Source organism: Streptopelia decaocto (genome assembly GCF_964273445.1).
Source record: "Streptopelia decaocto genome assembly, chromosome: 1".
In the NCBI taxonomy this organism is placed as follows: domain Eukaryota; kingdom Metazoa; phylum Chordata; class Aves; order Columbiformes; family Columbidae; genus Streptopelia; species Streptopelia decaocto.
The window spans coordinates 35,806,551-35,827,247 of record NC_138663.1 but is presented as its reverse complement, the minus strand read 5'-3'; the positions used below and the strand labels follow the sequence as shown (position 1 = coordinate 35,827,247).

General features: G+C 41.6%; 1 protein-coding gene across 1 annotated transcript in view; it reads left to right on the top strand.

Moving 5' to 3' along the window:
* The window catches only part of PPM1H (protein phosphatase, Mg2+/Mn2+ dependent 1H), a 137,650-nt gene that overhangs the window by 80,535 nt on the left and 36,418 nt on the right, over nt 1-20,697 (top strand). Inside the window, exons 4-5 of the mRNA XM_082056104.1 lie at nt 1,149-1,261; nt 16,589-16,673. Of these exons, the coding sequence (XP_081912230.1) occupies nt 1,149-1,261; nt 16,589-16,673 (198 nt within the window). The remainder of the gene's footprint in view (nt 1-1,148; nt 1,262-16,588; nt 16,674-20,697) is intronic.

The following is a 20,697-nucleotide window of genomic DNA, read 5'->3' as shown; positions in this document are numbered from 1 at the left end:
CCTGTTTCAATCCAGTGTTACAAGGAAAAACCAGTTTGAAATTGGATTTGATTCTGGACATAGAAGAGGAGGGTAATTTGTAACATGTTGCATTATTACCCCAAACTAAACCTAGAGGCAGCAGAATGAATTCACTGGCATACACTTCAATTTTTTGTTTAAAATGTATGAAGTGCTGGAAAGTAGCTCATTTACTTGTGTCCTTTATGTTCTCCAAGCTTTCCTGGGTCTCTCTCTCTCTCTCTATATATATATATATGTATGTATATGTATATATATATTTATGTAATTTTTTGTTCCTGGGCTTGATGGATTTTTTGATGATAGATGTGACTTATGTTCTTCTATTCTGTTAAGCAGGAGGTCTTATATACATATGTATTTTTTACACTCAGAATCATTTGGAAACTAAACAGAGGTTGAGTAGGTACATACCTCCTTAAATTTGGGCCTATGCACATTGCATAAAAATTAAGTCTTTTCAGAACTTCATAAAAGCAGTGAGATGAGAGACAGGGTTAAACATTGTGGTTCATCCCGGAAGGTCTGTGAATGCCTGATATCTTTTAGTAAATACTGTTCTACTGACCTCTCCCCCCACCCTTAACAAGTTTAGAATCTACCCCTTCCATGTGTTTCTGAGGAGCAGCCTTGTGGTAGGAATGTGTCTTGCTGCCATGCATAAAGGTATGTGCTCCACAACCATAGTGTCCCTTTTGGAGAGCAGGTCATTATTCGCATTATAGCTAGGTCTCATTAATTATTTGCTGTCTGTGTAAAGCACTCTGCAATTATACCACTAGATACTGGCTGTTAAGCTACATTTGTCTTTGCCTTCATTGTGCTTTTTCCATAGCAAATTTCCTTGCATCCCTCAGCTGCCATGTTTTTCCTTGGTGCCTGATATTTTACAATCTCCTGTCCTGATTTTTCCTGAACATCTTTATATCATAAGCAATAGGTACTCCTTGACTTTCCATTCTTCTCCCTGACCATGTGGCAATAGCTACAACAGTGAAGAAAGGCAGTGGGACGCACAGTGTAAGACAGACTCTTTTCTTTTTTTTTTTTTTTTTAAAGGGAATCTTCATTTTCTAGAACAGTAATTGCAATGCCATCTTTGTAAATCTTGTTCTCTTTTCCCATAGGATTTGCAAATAGAACGAGAGAGGACCATGTATAATATTTCTGGTGGCTGCACAGCCCTTGTGGTGGTATATTTATTGGGGAAGCTTTACGTGGCAAATGCTGGTGATAGCAGGTGAGTAAGCGTGGTGCCTCCCCAACTATTCCTTCACCCCAAACTCCCCAGATCTGGTGTTATCAAGTTCCTTAGTTGCAAACAGTATCACAAGAGGATTCTGTTTCTCGGCTGGACTCTTGATGGTTCTCGCACAAACCAATGCAAATGGCAGTGATAGGCTGCCAGTATTTTGTCACGTGGTGGTTGCAGTCATGGAGGTTGACAACACTTCTGGCCCTGTAGCAGCTTCTGAATAACTTGATGATTTCACAGAAATGGAAAGATGCTAATGAGCCATTGAAACAGAAGGGATGTTGGGTGTGTGGTGGAATCGTGTTGAACACTGACAAGGTGATTGCATCTGGAACAGCTGGTAGGGCTGGACTAGTTCAGTAGGAAGTCCTCTGGTCCCTGTCCTCAGCCTTAGTCTTGAAAGGCCACCTGGCTCTCAGATTTTGGTATAATTGAAGGTAACAACCTGTGAGCAAATAACTACTATTCCTGCAACAGAGAGGAAGGGAGGGAGAGGGGCAATCACAGGTTAGGATTTTTACTGTGTCTTGTTTTAGCCTGTGTACTTATCCATTTCTCAGAACTGAATGCTGTCATTAAGGAGTTGTTGCTTTGTTATACTTCGAAGATGGATGCTTGAAGACTTGTGACAAAAAGCTTTTTCTAGCTAAAACTAGGAGCACATTCGAATTATCGCACTCGCATTCTTTTCCCCTCTCTTACTCTCTGCCCATACCACCATCAGAGAGAGATAATGAGGCTGTTCTTGCAAGACTTAAGACCTTCACATGTTTCTTTTGGCAGTACTCTGCATAAACAGGCCAGGGAGAATATTACAGTTCCCTGCATGATACAGACTGCTGTTGTGGTCTCTTAGCTGCTGAGAAATTGAAGTCTGCAAAGATACGGAACCATGTTGTCTTTAGGTAAAAACTGCTATGGTTATGCATTTGTGTTCGAGGTTTGTGTGCACATAGTTCATGTTGGTACTGTGTGTGCACAATGTATTTACAGAGAGCAGTCAACCACAAAATGTTTTGTAGTTTAAACCTAACATTTTTATTGCCTCTTGCTGCTTTAAACTGTGTAGGAAGTCAGATAAATCCTCAGTGTATAAAGCTCCTATTCTTTTCATGTTGGGGATTGTTCTTGATATGCTGAATTTTATGTTTATATGCTTGCCCGGTTCCTCTTGACAAGTGACATATTTGAATCCTTTTTGCATCAAATGTCAAATGAGTCCTCACAGAGGGTAGCTGCAAACATGTTTTAGTATACCACCTGTGTTAGTTGTCAGAACCAGTAGCTGCACTAAATTTTAGCTCTTTTGCCATTAAATTAGAAATAATCATGTTTTCCTGTGCTGTTCTACTTGAAGTACAATTGAGTCTCTTCCATTGTGTTGGCTAAATTGCTTTGTTGTCTCCTAAAAGTGTGCTATGTAAAATCTGCCATGCAGAACCAACTTCTGAGTAGTTGAGATCTTTGTTCTTAAATGACTGGCTGCTTCCAGTTCCCCCAGGATTCCTCCTCTGCCTTCCCAGAGCAGCCTTAGCATCATTGCAGCTCTTGACACCTGGTGGGAAGAAACTCATTGATGATATCTTGAATTAGCTCAAGCGCCCACTTCAGTTAAAGCCACCAAGTCTTCAATAGGCTTTGAATATTCATCAAGCCCATCAAAAACATCTCTTCAGGAAAGAACAAAGAGCAGGAATTTGAAGGGAAGCCATCGGCAAGGCTGGGTCTTGTTTGAACCAGGGATCAATTTTCTATACTCATTCCTTGCATCTTGTAGCTAACAGGGTCCCTCCAGATCCTAGTTTGGTTTTGCACTTTCAAATGACCTCAGGTAAATTTTCCTCATGCTGAAGAGAATTCTCTGGATTCCCAGAATCTTTCACTTTCAAGTAAGGCTGCTTCTAGATTTTCAGAGCTCAAGAAAAGAGAAGCTTCTAAGTGTAGATCAGTAGTTCTGGGCCTCTCTCCCACCCAATCCTGGCTTCCCATGTTCCAGAGAGAGAGAGAAAAACAGCTATTGCAAAACATCCAAGTTACTCCTCCTCACTAAAGGGACATTTTAGGACTAGAAAAGCAGCTCTGAGGTTGTCCACCTACTGCCAGGGTTCACAGTGCATTCCTGTATTTTTAACATCCCAGTTGCTTCGCCAGGAAGTTTTATTCTTGTTAGTTGGAAAAATATGTTCCTTTTTGCTGTGTCATGCCTTGCGTGGTCAACTTCACGATTTGTACAGATACAAATGAGGACAGTGAGAAGTACAATAAGGGAACTACTTTAAAAAAAAATTTGTTTGCCCTTGAGAAGAAAAGTGGGGTTTGTTTTTCCCCCCAAACAGGGGACTTGTGCTAGTTGCAATTGGAAGTAGATGCCAAAACCTCAGTTCTTCAGTTGAACTTTAGTTTGAGTTCACCTGCTCATTTGCGCCTCTTCTCTGTCCTCCTCCTCCTCCCCTCTCTGCTCTCCCACTGGAAAAAGCCTACAAATAAATCAAGCTACATTTCCCACAGACTAAAGTCTGTGAGATGAGGTTTCGTGCTGCAGGGGTGGGAAATAAACATTTTGGGTTCACGCAAACCTCGTTTGTTCTGCCTCTGCCCAGAAGGTTAGGTCTTTTAATTCCAGGCAACTTCAAAACAGCAGAAGTTTTTAAAGGTGGTTTGAAACAGCTTCTGCTGTCAGGGGACCAAGGTATGTGCAACAAACTGTTACTATCACAATGAGACTAAGGAAACGCCAAGTGTGAGACTTGAATGATAATGTGCTGTGCGGTGCCAGCTATACCTCAGACTTATGTCTGTGGTATTCAGTTTAACCACCAAAGCTTCTCAAATCTAATCATTTCATGCCACGTACCCTGGCAGTGTTGTATAGCAGCTGTCCTTTTGTAGTTGATGTGTAATTACATCATGAAAAGACTTTAATTACCATATTACTAAATTACCAGCCAGCAACCCTTTCAGGTTCAGCCCTAGCTCGCTTCTGTATGGACTATTAGGCTTCTCCAAGCTGAACACTTTTGGTTGGTGTAAAAGGGAGGAAAAATTGTGCTAATTGTAGGTTTTGTTATGATCTATTATTGAGCTTGATGTTATGGCATCACTAATGTCAATGATATAATTAAACTTCTGCTAACGATGCAATCACAGTTCTGTAATAATTATACATTAACTGCACATGATACCAGAACCCTGCTAAAAATGAGGTGATGTATTCAGATCCTGATGAAAACAAGTTGGAGGGAGCTGCTTTCATTCTCTAATGGCTTGTCTGATCATTCTTGGACACTGCCATAAATATTCCTATTTGTACAGTCAAAATTCATGTCTGAATATTGGCCAAAGCTTTTTCTAATGTTCCTTTCTCTCTTCCTCTCAGTGGTTAACATTGTCCATGCAAGGTTATCTGATTAGGGACTGATAGTGCTATAGTCAGCTATCCACTATATAGTGCTTTTTTGGTGAGCATTGGTGCACTGTACTTTGCTTACCAGTTTGCCTGCCAGTTTGCCATATACACTATGGTAACTAGGCCAGGCACTCAGAATAACTGCCTTTTTTTTTTTTTTTTTTTTTTAATAAGGAATAGTAAATCTTCTAATTCTTTTAAATAGTATTGTTCAATTTTATATTGCTAAAGTGACTTTTACTTCTAAAGTGCCATAACACGCCCTGTTAATCTCAGTTCTTTTTAGTTTTATGTGCTATATTAGGTTGTTGGTTTATAGCTAGTGATGAAGTAGTAGTAAAACAAGGACGTAATGTTTTTACTGATTACTGCCCAATTATTGTATAGCCTCATGCAACATAACATTTGCCCAATATCACTACAGTGACTGTAATGCAATATGATCATATTAGCTATCTTTGGCACGAGTGCTGTTCTGGCTTTCATGTTGTCTGGCTGAGGAGCTGCTCAGAGGCTGCAGGCGCTGCCATTTTGTGCTGTGCTTAGAGACATGCAGGGCTGCTGCGCTTTTATCATTATACGAGAAGCAGAACACCACAAGTTGATTTGACTTTTCTGTAGGCCCTGAAACACTCTCTAAATCTGCAAATGGGTCCTTGGGCTTTTTTTGATTTATTGGCAGAACATGGGATCAAAGCAAAGAGCCTGATGTTTAGGAGGCTTCACAGACTTGCGGGGTCACTGGATTTTTTTTGCTTTGCTTCATCAGCTTTTTTTATCATCTTTTTTTCTTTTTGCTTTTTCTCCCCCATGCTTATGTTTTCAGGGTATATTCACCCTCTGCTTGAACATATATCCTTATGTCCAGAATAGATGTTTCTCCTCCTTTTTGCAAGCGTAGAATTAATTCTGAAGCATTTGGGAATAAATGATAGGAGCTTGCTGAGTGAATGTTTTTGTGGCGTTTCTGTGTGGGTGCACGTTAAGCAACTTCATTGGTGCTTCAGGTGCCCAGATGTGGGAGTGTGTGTTTATAACACCACCTTCTCCCAGTGTAATAAAATGCTGAATTGAAAATTGAATTCTGCTTTGTTTACTGCTTCAATTCTTTCCGGATTTGCTGCTTGTGTTGAGTCTCACTGCATTTATACTTCCTTTTCTACTGTGTTATGATGCTTGTCAGCTGCTTCCCTTGTGCATAGTTCTCATTGTAGGAAGTAAAATTTGGGGATCAATCTGCTTTTATGAAGTAAATGAGAGAGGCATGGAAACAGCCACGTATCTGCTGACTGGCACTGTAGCTCAAATAGAATTTCTGAGAAGTCAGAATTGATGATTCTGACCCATTTTTGTGGTTTATGGTATCTGACCTCTTCCTCAAGGCAGTCCAGCAGGGTGTTTTTTTTGCCAGAAGTGCTAACACTGTGTAGGGATGGAGACCAAAAATCTGGTATGTTACTATTGTAGAACTAGTTTGCTTTAGTCTTCGGTTTACAGTATTTTTAAGAAACTGTAATTTTCTGATTTTTCTCAACTACCCATCTTCTAATCTAAGTGGTGTATATTTTCCCTGTTTTCCTTGAGTGGCCTGACCAAGCTCTCTGTCTCCTTACGTCTGTGTCTGCATAAACAGCAATATCTGTGCTTCGTACTTAGAGGTCTCTAGAGGAAAGACTAACTCAGTTACTAAGCTTCTCCAGTCTGCAATATTTGGAAAAGCATTTTTTTTTCCTGTCTTCTCCTAAAGATGGGACAAAAAGCGGTACAAACCTCTGAGCCACATGCAGGCCTTTTCACCCTGGGACCACATAATCCGTGGTGACTCCTCTTCATCCTCTGAAGTTCTTATTCCTCAAATCCTCAAAAGATGCCTCACAAGAGGTGAGAGCAACACTTACAGATTGTATTTTGACCAATCTATGTGCACATCCCCTTTTTAGATTATTATTAATTCTTCAATGGAATCACTTGGAAATAATAATGTTTGATTATTTCCGGGCAACAGATAACCTAAGCCTGGTCTGCTCAGGAGCCTGTGTAGTAGGGAGAGACTGAATTCAAGACAAAGTAAGTGTCTCCCATGCACATTCTCCTTCACTGACTGTAGTTTGGTTGGTGGAGAAGTCTGATCCTGCCAAGCCAAAAATGCTGCAAAAGAGCATGACATCTTAGTCACACTCGGGAGATATGGCCAATTCCCATCTCTCTGTTTCCCCTGCTTTTTTTCTTTAGAAGCCTGATTTGCAGGCCTGCAAAAAGCACTTCTGGCTCCCCTCCTTCTGCCTGGCTTCCTTCCAGGGAGAAGCAACAGCACAAGATTCATAGGAGTAGCAGCAACCTCAGATATTGCAGGATTTTGTACTGGCTAAAGCTTTTGGAGGCACCTCAGGAAACACTTTGAGGTGTGGAGGAAAGGTGTTGGATCAGAAATAAGTCATTGCACTCAAAGTGCAGTGATGAGGAAGAACATTTTCTAGAGGTCCAGTAGATGACAAGTTCCAGGGTACTGGCGCCTTGTATCCAGCACTGACTTGGCAGAAATGGTGAATTTGGCTTTTGAAGTCAAAACAAATGTCCTGCCTCTTCTCCAAACTCTTGTTTTTCCTGGGAAAGTGGATGCCCTGTGTCTATGGCAATGTAGCAGGTGTTGAAGCCATTGTAAACATTTTCAGTTAAGTCTTTGGTCCTAACCACACAGGCATCATCTACCTGTGAAGTCCTTAAGTTCCAGATCATGAGGAGGAAGAGGAATTTTGGCTATTCAAGTAATATCAGTAAACTAGAAAGTCGCAGTTGATTGGGATTAGTTTCTAGGAGCCATGAATTCTATGAACTTTAATTCTCATAGGTTTTCAGCCTTTAAAAAAAGAAAGAAAACCCTCAAACCCACAAAACCCAATCAAGCCAAGCAAAAAAAGCTGGTTGCTGCCACTGCAAGTAGAAATTCCCATGCTGCCTTTTTTCATTGGTGAATATAACCACTGATCAAGGAAAAATTCCCACTGTAATAATATCTTTGCATGTATGTTGCATATGTAGCTTGTAGAGTTCATAGTGCCTCAGGTAAGATGGGTAAAGGTGCTGAGATGTAGTTTTAAACCCTCTTTTACCAGTACTTTACTGATGCATGAAGAGCCTGTGCCATCTGATAGAGGCAACTCATGGTATAAGCAAATATACCCAAATCCAGATCTCTCAGAGCAGTGCATTAAGCTCAGAACAATCTTTTTAATCTGTGCCTTTGCAGCCCGTAGGTTCTTCGCTCCAGTGTTACAGGGCCAGGGCACGCAAGAAGGGTGGGTGGGCAGGGGGAGCAGCCAGGCGCCCTTGGTGAATGTTTCAAGTCTGCTGTGGCCCTTACTGTGCTGGAAAGCTTTTTCTCATCCCCTGAATTCCGTGAGCCTGCCAGGTAGCCCAGGCCATTCAGTCTTGGCAGCAGCTCTGCAATGCAGCTTGCGTCCTGTTCCTGGGCTTTTAGTGAGGGCTTCCTTTGTCACTTCTGCATGGGTGATTGAAGCAGGGCTTGAATAAAAAGTAACTGATGCAGAGTGAGCAGAGGGTGCGAATTTCAGTCTGCTTTTACTTCTCGGTCCACCTTGTTCCAATATCCTGCAACCACCACTGAATTAAGCAAAAAAGCTGAGATCAAAGTAGATGTGATGCTTTAGTTGCTGAAAGTCATTCTGACTTCCTCAGTGGCAAGATAATGAAGAGCAAGGGGAAAAAAATCCATGATTCTTCCACATTACATGGTCAGCCATATCTCAGCCATATTACTGGCAAAATAAACACTGACTTGCACAGCAATGCCTTCATCCACTAAGCCCAGGTTTAGTTGCCATAGTAACTCGTCCTGGAGATGAATGCGATATCCTGGACAGCAGGGAAAAAGCCTTTGATTCCACAGATACCAGTCCTGAGGCTCTGAGCTGGCCACAAAGACGTGACTGCGCCACTTTGTTCATTTCCCTGGCCTGGCCTGAGTAAATTGGTGGCATGTTGTTCAGCCGTGATACAGAAACACAGTGATGTATCATCATTGCAACCCCGGACTTAGCCGTGTTCAAATGAAGAATACACTGAAATCGTCATGGGCAAAATGAATCCTGTGAGGACAGCAAATCTCCAACCTAAAGACGCTGGAACGGATGCCAGGCAGTTTTCTTGTGCTAACGGTGTCACTTTAGACTTACTATAAACTGACTTCTGATAGCTTCTTGGCTGCCAGCTGAAGTCCTCTCTGAAGAATTGGTGGGTTCAGATGTAAACCAGCAGGAAAGCACCCACAATTAATTACAGAGCATTTTAGTTTAGTTTGTTAGCTTTTGTTTTAGTGCTACTGGAACCAGAGTAGGCAATACTAGTAGTGTATAGGTAAACATAAAGTCACCAATGATTCAATAGCAAAAGTTACTTTCCTGATTAAGCAAACAAAATATTGCATGCAGGTAGCCAGTGCCATCCCATTAGTGATGGGGTGGGAGTACAAAAAAAAAAAAAAAAAAAAAAAAGAAAAATTAATTATCCCTAAAATGAAACGCTGTTAATAAAGCCATCTGCTAATAATAAGCCAACTGCTAATAATAACTCCATACTTAGATTGCATCAGACAAGCAATACACTTGAGGACCTAAACTAGAGCAGCAAATTCATGGGAAAGTCACATGGGAATGGAGCTGCAGCATGTAAAAGAGGTACAGAGAACTAAAAGCATGCAGCTCTTGGGGTCAAAAATGACCTAGCAAGGTGTCTTCTCCAAGATGTCTCCTCTGTGGACAACCTGCAAGCTCAGTACTATATTTTACTTTAAAACTGTAGAGTGAGTAGTGATGCAGAAACAACTGAAGTGATTTAGTTACAGTGTTGGTGATGATCAAGTGCTTCTCACTGTTGGATGCAATATGTAGAGCAGAGGGAGGCCACCAGGACTAGAAAATCCCTTTAACCTGCTGCTTACTAAATGGGATGGAATGTGAGATCTGTTCTAAAAATCCAGGTTTTTATTATTTTTGGTGACAGTAAGGAAGATGCTGACTGGCCCAGGTGCTAGTGTAGATGAGAAGTAAGCCTGTCTGTGGAAATCTATGAGTGTTATTTTGCTTCGAGAAACAGCTTCTACTTGCCCATTTGTGATCCCTTATTAAAAAAATAATACAATTCATTTAGTAAAAACAGGCCATTGGGTAACTGGAAACAGCATAAAGCTCTACACGTGTGTGTGCAGAACAGCTCGCATTGCTTGTAGGTGCCTCTGAAAGGTGACTCTCAGGGTTTCTTGCAGGGTCTGGATTTTGTAATTTCTTTGCATGGTTCTTTTCGAAGGAGGAGGAGGTTCTGGTGTTGCCACAGGAGAGCTGGGGCACGCTTGGCTCCGTGCTGGTGTGAGGACATGAAAAGAGGCTCTTGAATGAAATACCTCGGAGCGCCAGATGGGTGTCCTGCCAGAGCAGGGCTGTCCTTGGTGGCTGTGCTGCCGAGATGTTCACCCTCAGAGCAGCCAGGGCAGCTGGCAGCCTGCGAAAGGCCTTCAGCAGGAGTTTGGGGGGGTTCTTCATTGTTCCTGCAGGAAATGCCGAAGCAGAGGACTATAGGACCCTATAGGAAATTACTTTAACTCTGCTTTTGTGCAATACTTCACCAAGGCAACTTCTCACACTTTTTGTTGGCCTGAGGGAGCTGAAGCTTCCCCAAGTGATGAATGAGCGTGTCCGAGCAGCCCGCTTTACCCGTGATGTACATGGTGAGGCTGCATTGCCACAGCAAGAGCCACAAGCAGGGAGAGTGTGTTCCCTCCTAACGCTGGCTTCATTCTGCTGGAAGAAAAATGATCCAGTGTTGTTGTTCTGTCACAATATTTCTGTGGACGGCCTGATGTTTGTGCTGAAAAATGTGAAGAAACCAGGTGGCGGGACTGTTGAGTGGCAGGAGGTGGAAAATGAGGACTGCGGCAATTTTCATTGGCTCTTACCCCCTCCCTGGTTGTTTCTTGTTTTCTTCTTGGTGACAATGCTGAGTAGGGTTTGGGGCATTTTTGAAATATCTGCTGGGTATTATGGATGGGAGGCGGCCAGGGTTTTTTCCATTGGTGTTGCTGGTTTCACCTCTGAGTTTTATGGAGATGGATATGTCAACGCTGGGACCTGTTTTAATGCCAGCTAAACATTATATAATGGTTTGTTTCACTATCCCCAGGCTGCCTTAATTCATAAAATTAAGGAAATCATTTAAAGGCTTTGCACTATAGTTCCATGATTACTGCCAGTGCGGTGAGGTGTTTGTTCACCTGGTTTCTAAAGAAACACTGAGAAATGAGTCTGCGTGGGACTAAAGGAGAGTAATTCAGTTTGTAATAAGTGAAACCAAGGTGAGAGGGCTGAATGTATTAAAAAGTCATCAGTAATTGTAATGGCTGTAAGTTTCAGTACTGCATTTAGAGAGGAGAGAAGCAATTTTTTTTAAATCTTTTTATAATCACTTCTTCTTTCACTTCTTAGCAATTAAGAAAAGGTAAATAAACAAAAATGGTTTGAAGCTCTCCAGACATTAGCATTGCTCTTCTTTAAATATAAGCATTTAGTTACCATAGTAAACAAGTACCCATCTAGACTCATTCCGTAGTTCTAGGATTTACTTATTTTGTGTGTTGTTTTTTTTTCTTTTTCTCAGCTATTTTGTGACACACCTAATTAAAATCTACTGCTTGGTTCCCCTTTGAACGTAATAAAACCCTGCTTTATTCTTTCTGTCAGTTTAATCCCTCTTTCTTTTCCATTGACACATTTCTAATACCTCTTCAGACAGGCCAGACACTCCTGCTTCATCTGTACGGAATCCACAATGCTTAACACCTTTTGACAAAATGGATACATCCTCCCTGTGGCTTGGAATTGATACATGCTGTCAAAAAGGGTTTTCCGAGTGGTCTCTCTTTGTCACCTTTACCAGATTTTTATCCTCTGTTGTAGAAATGTGCAGTTTAATGTTGCGTTTCAAATCATTTTTGGCTGAGAAAGTGTGTAATGGAATCAGGGTGTCCCCTGAATACTCCTAACAGTAGGAGATGCCTCTTTGTTTTGAACAACCAGAATCCCAATAGACCCATGACAGCAGTGAAATTACACTTTTGACCTTGTTCACTAAAGTGTTTCTTTCTCTGTATGATTAAATGAGAGTAACCAACAATAGCTTTCTCTAAAATGTATGAGTTTCCCTCTGTTTGTGTCTCATAAGAAACTCAGAAAGGATGCTGTGCAATTCTCAGCTGATTGTGTTCTCCACAAAATAAAAAAAAAAAAAGAAAAAAGAAAACCCTGCTTGATTCAAGGAGAAGTGGCTGTTTTAACCATATTAAAAATGCAAAAGCAATTGATATATTGATATTTTCCTTAAGCCAGTGTTGTTGCTGCATCCTGAGTGTGAGAGCAGCAGTACAACACAGTGGCAGGTTTTAACCCTTTTGTTGCTTCATTCACCACATGTTTTAAAAGGGAATATGTGTTAAAGCACCAAATACTATTTTAAAGCCTTGAATCTGAACACAGGAAATAACCATGTACTTAAGGTTCTGTGCGAATGCTGGTGTACTCAAAAGATCATGCAGCTGATCACCATGGGCTATGCAGTTCTGTCAATCCAAAAGATAAATGTGGTCATTTCTGTAGATTTACATGCAGCCTTTTAAGCTCCTGGTGTTTCTTTTCAATTTTGCATGACTGAGGGGATGTGGCCACTGCAGGATGTGCTGTAGCTGCCAGTCCTACCTTACGCACTGAGGCGCCGGCACATCTCTTGCTCCACATTTATTTGTTCAGGACACGACTTACCTGGATCAGAACACGCTCAGTGATGTGGTCAGAAGAGAGATACAAAATCAGATTTTTGCATCTTCCATTTTATGCTACTTAGCTGTATTTGGGGGACTTTTTTTCCCCAATATATTCCTGTTTTCTGTGAGTATTTACCAGCTCTGGATTAACTAACATACTTTGTCGTGCAGAGCATGTTATCTGTGAAACGCAAGGGCGAGTACAATCCTGTAGTTTGTGTGGGTAGGGAGTTAGGTAGCTGGGTTCAAAGACGGGAGGACTCAAAAATCTGTAGTTTCTTTTTAGAAGGGATCAAAATAAGTGAGTCTAATGGCTTCTGTGGCCTCAAGACTTAAGAGTAGCTTCTCCTCTTAATTTGCTCGCAGTGGATGATGCTGTGTGGAGGAGGCATCAGAGCCCCAGAGCTTGGAGGGTGACACACTGAGGGGGCTGCAGATCTGTGACTCCCAATTTCCCATCCTGCCAAAAAAACCCTTTTGTTTTTTAATTGCAGTTTCATTGGTAATATAAATTAACGGTCAGTATGGGTCTGAAGCAACCTTGTCATCAGAGAATATTTGGTTAGTTTTGACATACTTGTTCCCTACAAACATGAATCATCAGTCTGCCTTTGGCAGGCTCACCCTGTGGCTCTGCTATAATGTGTTTCACCAGTGTGGCTGAAATTAAAATGTCACTATTAAACATGGCAGAATCAGATGCTCTCTGGGCGCTGCATCTCTTCGAGTTCTTCTTGCTTCCTATGCAGCTATTTCTGACAGTTTAATAGGACAGCTTTATTCTGTTATAAAATAATACATTCATATTTCCACAGCGCACAGGGAGCTAAATGCTTTCAGAGCACTATTTCATTGTGTACATGCATCTTTCATGCATGGCAGAAGCAGTAACGCTCATGTAACGCCATGTTGCTGCTTAGTCCATTAGGAAGCATAAAGTCAGAATTAATTGTCCTGCAGGACTGTACAGAGCAGGTCTGTAAAAGCGGTTGCCGGGCTGTTTGCGGCTGCTGCGTCAGCCAAGCGCCCTCCCCGTGCGTGGTTATTGACTTTGGGCTATTGAATTCAGGGCTCTGGAGGTTGCTCGGTGGGAAAAGCCTTCAGTCGGTGCTTGGCAGCTCTGTCACTGCGAGGTCACGGAGAGGGCAGTTCAGTCTCCAAACCCAATTAAGGGCCTGATTCGGCACCTCTTCAATCACAGGGGAAAATCCCTGGCTCCTGGGCCAGGCTTTCGCACCTCTCCAGTGAGACAGCTGATGAATGTGTCTGTTTTTGTCACTTGGGCCATCAGAAATAGCCTTTGCTGTAATGAAACCGCTAAGCAGCCGGTGCAGAAAGGTGAAGAGCCTGGTAAGAGGATAATGAACCCACTGCAGCTGAATTCAGACCAGTGACCTGTCCATGTATGTCTGCATCCCTCCCATTACTCATATCTAGAGCCATTTAATTCGTCAGATCAAATAATTTGACTCCTCTGAGCAGCTGTAACTTTCAAGATTAATAAAGTCCAACTGCTGAAAACGTTAATGAAAAATAGAAAACTGAAGCTCTGTTTTATCAGGTATCAACAGCATTGCTTTAATTCCCCCCTCCAAAGATATATATATGTGTGTGTGTGTGTGTGTGTGTGTGTTGGATTGTGCTTTTCATCCCAGGTGGCTGCGATTTCTAGTGAAAATAAGTTGAGCCATGAAAGGTTGACCGACTCGCCTCTGAATTGCTTTTTATATGATGTGGGTCCCTCAGGGCCCAATTCTACCCACAGAAGTGAGAATGATAGCTATCAGCGTATATAGGAGGTATGTCAGTGTGCACCAAAGGAAAAGGTGAACCCCAGACTGGTCTGAGTGGCCTTTAAAATATGGATTTCCTGTGAAATGGTGATTAAAGGGGAAGCAAAGGATAATTAGAAAATTAGCCTGATGTGCTAGCAGTTATATCAATGTGTGTTTTTATATTAGGTCTTTCAGACAAGCAAAGATCAGGCTATCCCTTATGGCTCTCTTACCCTAGTGTGTAAAATTTGGTTAGTGTCTGATCAGCTCCTTTGATCACTCTAGTCTAGACTGTTGCCAGAGTACTTACTCTGTACTAAACCCACAGTTCCCTTAAATGGAGGCCTACTCCAGTGAGTCAAATTACAAATGAAATGGTTATAAAAACTGTCCACTGTATTTTGAGTAAATGATTTTAGTTCAAAGCCAAATACCTTCGGAATTGCAAAAATAAAAGTAAAGGTGTTGCTGCAGAAAAGAGGTGGTAGTGTTCTTGCTTCATTTTTAAATGACTGTCTCAGAAATCCAAAGAAATTTTTTCAGCAAACTTTTATTCTTTTTAATTGGAACAGCATTTTTGTAAGTCTTTAATGTGTTCGGATCCCATAAAGGGGAAGAAATTCCATCAAAAATTCTGCACAAAATTCTCTTAAGAAATTAATGAGTTACAACCACCATGTCTGTCTCATTTCAGGCAAACTATTTTTTTTAATTGTAGCAGTGGAGGGCCAGTGGGAGCCTTCAGTATGTAGGTTGCACTCTTGCCACCTCTAGTTTCTACACAGGATTATTTGCAAGGGATTACTGCAAGCCCAGGAACACTGAATTTATCTGTCAAAGCAGAGTAGTTTTCCCCTCAACACCTTTCCCATTGCAGCGCCATCCTGTAGCTGTCTGTTATTTGCCACATGAATCTCAGAAAGGGGACCAATTCCTTTCTTCTTTGATATTGCTCCTTCCTTTTGCATACTAGTGATAGTAGATGATAATTCAGAGACAATTTTAGTCCAATATCATACTCAGAAAATTTGGAAAGTTCTCTGATGCCACTAATTTTACAAAGCTGGTTTGCACCTGGGACAGTTTTCCTAAGATGCCCGTGTTTTGAATTTGGAGGTTAAGTTTTCAGTCTTTGTGTGTCTGCCATATTTGTTGGTTGCATTGCAGTGCCATCGGAATACCTGGCAGAGAGACAATGCCAGCAAACTGATCAAATTTTCAACAGAAGTAAGCTAGCACATAAATATCCCATCAACCGGATGAAAAGATAACAGAAAGGAGACGATTTAAACATACAGAAACTGTAATCCAAGTGACAGTTACTTGTTTTATCTACACCAAATTCTGTGCAAATTTGAGAGGAGAGCTGGTACACTGCTACTATCCAAACACTGAATTAATCTATCGATGGTTGAGAAACAGCTCCAAAACAGACATTAAAGTTTTTGGGATGATACATAGTCCATCCAGCTCTTTGAAAGTGCCAAGCATTACTATACTTACAGAGCTGAATAAGTAATGGAAAGATAAAAGAACATAATTCTGTGAGTGAATACATGACTGCAGAATGTAGTAGGAATATTGGGTTAATTCTTCCCTCCTGTGACTGTGTTTCACCCAGTGGCATTACACAAGGAAGAATCAGGACGTATTTTGCACACAGCATAGAAGATTGTCAAGAGGCAAGAGGCAGGTGTTTGAGAGAATTTTCTCTCTGCTGTCTGCAGAAGCTTATGTGAAATTTCCTGGCTGATCTGTAGTCGTTCCATTACCTGTTGTCTTTCGGCAGGTAACTAGTTAAATTTGTGTTAAACAGGATTTGCTTTGCCATTTCCATTTGCTGGTGGAGTAGAAATGTTCTGACATGACATATGACCAATCAATAATTGGAAAGTGCTTGCATGAGTCATTTGAAGCCAGGAGTTTAGACAGTGTCAGCCACAACTGGGATTAAAACCTGCAAAGAGTTGTCTACAATCAGTGATTCTGCAGCATCTCCTGGGTGCCTGCATTTCACTTAATAAGGATACCCTGTAGACATCAACTGAAATAACTCTCGCCTTTGTTGCTTGGATGTTTTTGTGAGCTCTGAAATGAACTTGGCATATACAAATGTACTTTGTTATCCAGCCTAAAGGATGCAGGGCAGGAATTATTATCCTGTTTTGCTGACAACTTCAGTAGAAAAGAAATGGCTTTATTTTACTGTGACTCTGAAGAGAATAAGAGTGTAACTGTACCCAGTGGTTTTCTGGGTATCTTTTTTTTTTTTCTTCTGTACTGATGATGTTTTATTACTATTGCAGGGCTATAATAATCCGAAACGGTGAAGTCATTCCAATGTCTTCAGAATTCACTCCAGAGACAGAACGCCAGCGACTTCAATACCTGGTAAGAGACCTGAGGACCAAATCAGGTGCTGCTGCTGACAAGCATTGCCTGATGATAATCTAAGGTTATGGTGGTTCAGTGAAGGACCTCGTGTCTGCTGAACACCAGTGACTGACCACATCTGTCTTTTAGCCATCAGCAAACATGGAGAAAAGCCTGGTGGTGCAAATCCCGATGAAAGCTGTCTGATCTTTTCTGTGAAGGCCATCAATTAGCATGGCTGTGCTTGTGTACCTTGTTCAGCTGCAGACCTTCAGCAGCTCATTGGGGTTGGATGACCAAAGCTCAGACATAGAGCTAACAAGCCACAGAGGTATTTTAGTCCATCCCAGTGTTTACTGTGGGACAGTATAAAATACCACAGATTGCTCTTTGTGTATGTGTGAACATTATTGCAGGGTTTTATTCATTTACTCTAATAGTGTACCAATAGTATCTCGATCAAGGAAAATATATCAAGCTTAGAAGTGATTTCAGTCAGCATTAGTAGCTGCAAGATAGGATGGATGAAGAAAGCCTAGTTTTATTTAGTGTAGCAGCACCTGTAAAGCTGGGACAGGGTGATTAGCTACACCAAGTCACACTGGCTGATAAGCTGCCCAAGAAACTAAGTCAAAATGCATGTTATTTTTTGTGCAAACAATCCTCTTTAAGTTTTTCATTGATGGTCGGATCAGTTGGTTGAAGTTGGATGTGCTCTTTATCAAAATGTCATTCCCGATGTGGCTGGAGATTTCTGCTTCTTCTCGTCTTCTGCTTTTTCCTCCCAGAAATTTCAGCATAAGCCAAGGCAGGCTCGCTGTCAGCTTTGCGTGACGTGAGGTGGACAGGCCAAGGCCAGTGGCATTCCCTGTTCTTAAGTTGTCTTTTATCTTCAGCTGGGCCCAAGCACTGTGGTTTGAAACTAGGCAAAATACCGGTGGTTTAAGGCAGGGGCGGAAGGTTTTAAAGAAAAATTGTAAATGTTTCTGCAATTGTCAAGTTTGATTTTTAGTCAGGTTCACTGGCCTGAAGCTGAAAATTTCAGAGGAAATTACTGCTTTGGGAGTATTTGTATTTGGAGAATGAAGTGGAAAAAAGGCCTAATAAATATTTACAGTTCAGTTATATTTAAAATAATTTGTTTGCCTTTAAAATAAAAGGTATCTTTGGTATCTAGGGAGTGTGCTACTTCTGTAGGAAATATGAGATAAAGCATTGCCTACAAGGGATTTTTTTTCCCTTTTGATGTCCTTTCTGGCTCATATTTGAAAACAGCAGCTGATCTGAAAAGCATTTCTGCTGTTTCCTTTGGAAAATTCCTTTACCTTTGTTTATTTATTTTAATTCTATATGTAAAAAATAAACCAGTGCTATGGGTATCATGTTCAAAGAAAATACATGCAAGACAGCAAGAGCGTGAAACAAAATTAGAGATAATTTCAAACATAACATTCTGTAAGTAACATTTTCACTTTAGTGTTGTGGGGGGATTTTTTTCTTTAAAAAAAATATATATATAAAAGACGGCCCCAAATTTCTTACAAGGTTGGCATAACCGTTACACTCCAAAGGTTGCATCTGTCTTGCTGATTAGATCCCAAATAATTCTCCTTACCCTGGCTGTCCCCAGGTTCTGCTATCAGTCTATTGTATCATCGACATCTCTTTTCTGCTGTTCTTATCTAAAAGCTACTTACTTTGGATTTATTTTCTTAAATGCAGTTAAAGCCGAGTTTCTTTGTTTCAAACGTTGCACAGCTCTTCCTTTCTACACAACAGGAAGAAGATCACTTAAATCATTTTAGCATTAATATTTTACTTGGTAAATGCAGAGAAACTGTTTACTGTGGGGAAGTTACCGCCCAGGCAAAGGGAGGGTTTGGATTTACAGCCTGCAGGTGACCGAGTGGTGGCTCCCTGTGCTGTAGATACTGTTAGCACAGCTGGGGCAAAGGACTTTCCTCTGCCTTTAGTGCCTGTTGCTTGCTTCAGCCACACAGGACCTGGGTTTAGGTTAACTGGTGTCTTCTGGATTCACGTCCTCTTTTCTGGGTCCTAATTTCCATGTGCAAAGAAATCTGTGGAATAATGAGTTGTTCGGGTCATGTGAAGTCCTAGACAAACCTGTGCTTCAGCTAGTACTGGTTGAGTAACCAAGGTGAGGGGAAACGCATGTTTTCCCTATCCAGCTCTCATTTCAATGCAGGTTTTTTGCCATGTATGCAAGAATGGCCTGGGGCACAGGCCTCTGGTATGGCAACTTCAAAAGACCAAGCTGACTACCCAGTGATTCTGACTTTTGAGCAGGCACAGTCATCCCTCTGTCTTCACCTGCACCTACTGTTTTTGCAGTGGGAGGACAGCGTACGGATGCGGATTGTAGGCAGGCTGAATGGCAGAGGCAGGCTTCCGTGTCAGGGGACTTGTGAGAGTATTGCAGAAGGCAATTGATCCTTCTGTTAGAGAGGGCTTCTTAAGATGTAAGGCATGAAAGCCTTGCACCAGTGTTCCACGAGTCCTTCGGCTTCTAGAAGTAGAGGTCCAGTGCACCGTACGGTGGGCGTCCATGAGCCTCCATGTCTTTTGAATTTTTGTGTCTGTCTTCTTAGCACTCTGGCAGGAGAGCTCACACAGCGCCTGCTCCAGGAAAGCCCTGGCTTCCTGTATCCGTGTATCTTGATGGAGAACAAAATCCAGTATTGACTGGGAATTGCTCTGGTACATTCAGCAGTTGTGCAGGCAATGACTGCCAGAGGCAATTTGCCTTTCATCTTCTGAGGAGACTATTAATTTTAGTCATGATAGTCTAAATTGCAACAGTAAATGGCATAGATTTTGTTACTTATTCCCTTGGAAAACGTGTTTAAAATGAATGATGAGTGAGTGTATTGCAGAAGGGTGTATTTCTATTAGTTATCAAAGTTGCACTTTGAAGATGCGGTGTGCGATCAGCATGGTGTTACTGCAGACCACGTCCAGGAGTGTAGCCAGGCAGTGCCCCAGAAGTTAGCAGCTCAGACCAAAGACGGTGCACTGCTGCTACGAGGGCAGGCTTTACAACTAGTAGAAACTGAGTGGCCATCGGTGGCAGTGAGCTGTGGATGCTCTTTGTGTTTGACACCATTCAAACAAAGGTTCATGTGCCCAGGCGAGCCTGTGTACAAAAAGAATCTATTCTCATTTCATTGTTCAAGTGAGGATTAAGTGATACTGACTTATCTGTTGAAGGATGCTTGGGGAACCCAAGCCTGAAGAGGAAATTAACCTAGATTTCCTAAATGTCAGTTCAGTGCATCAATTACAAGTCAGATGCATCTTAATACTCTTACAGTTTGTGGCTCCCTGCGTCACCCAGCGTAGGATTGCTTTGGCCAACTGGTAGATTGCATGATGCCATGGTAAAAGAGGTGTGTACTTTATGGACAGAGTCCTGGCCTTTCATAAGAGGAGAGACCAATCTTGGCATGGATTTGGCTCCCATTTCCCTTTTTCCTTCTACCACTACCTCCTTTAGTTTTAATCTCTGTTTCACTTAATCATATCCATATGATAATGGCTGAGTAATTTGCAAAACTTCTGGAAACATTGTGCTGTGCAAGCTGTTTTGAGCGGTAGTCCCATACAGTGAAATATCCTGTTCGAGAAAATGGCACAATATGATAAGGGGATAAAGTTGTAAGATATTGCAGGGGAGTTCGACTAGATGACCTTTGCAGGTCCCTTCCAACCCAAACTATTCTATGATTCTATGTAGTTGAGGTAGGGGAAAACAGCAATTTTGAAAATAACACAGAATACAATGAAACTGCTGGTGCCAGTGATGTCCCAGAGCAGTGTGTGCTGGAGGAGCTGGAAAAGGCATCAACAAGCCTTATCGAGGTACGATAAGATACATGCAGTGCTCCCTGCCACCTAATTAACTGGCACACTAGTGTGTAAGTCTAATTTCATATTTGCTTTGCTGATCACCAGGAAACACAGCGGGAAGTAAATGGCCTTTTGAAAGAAACGTGACTACAATTTCCTTGAGCAGGCTCCATTT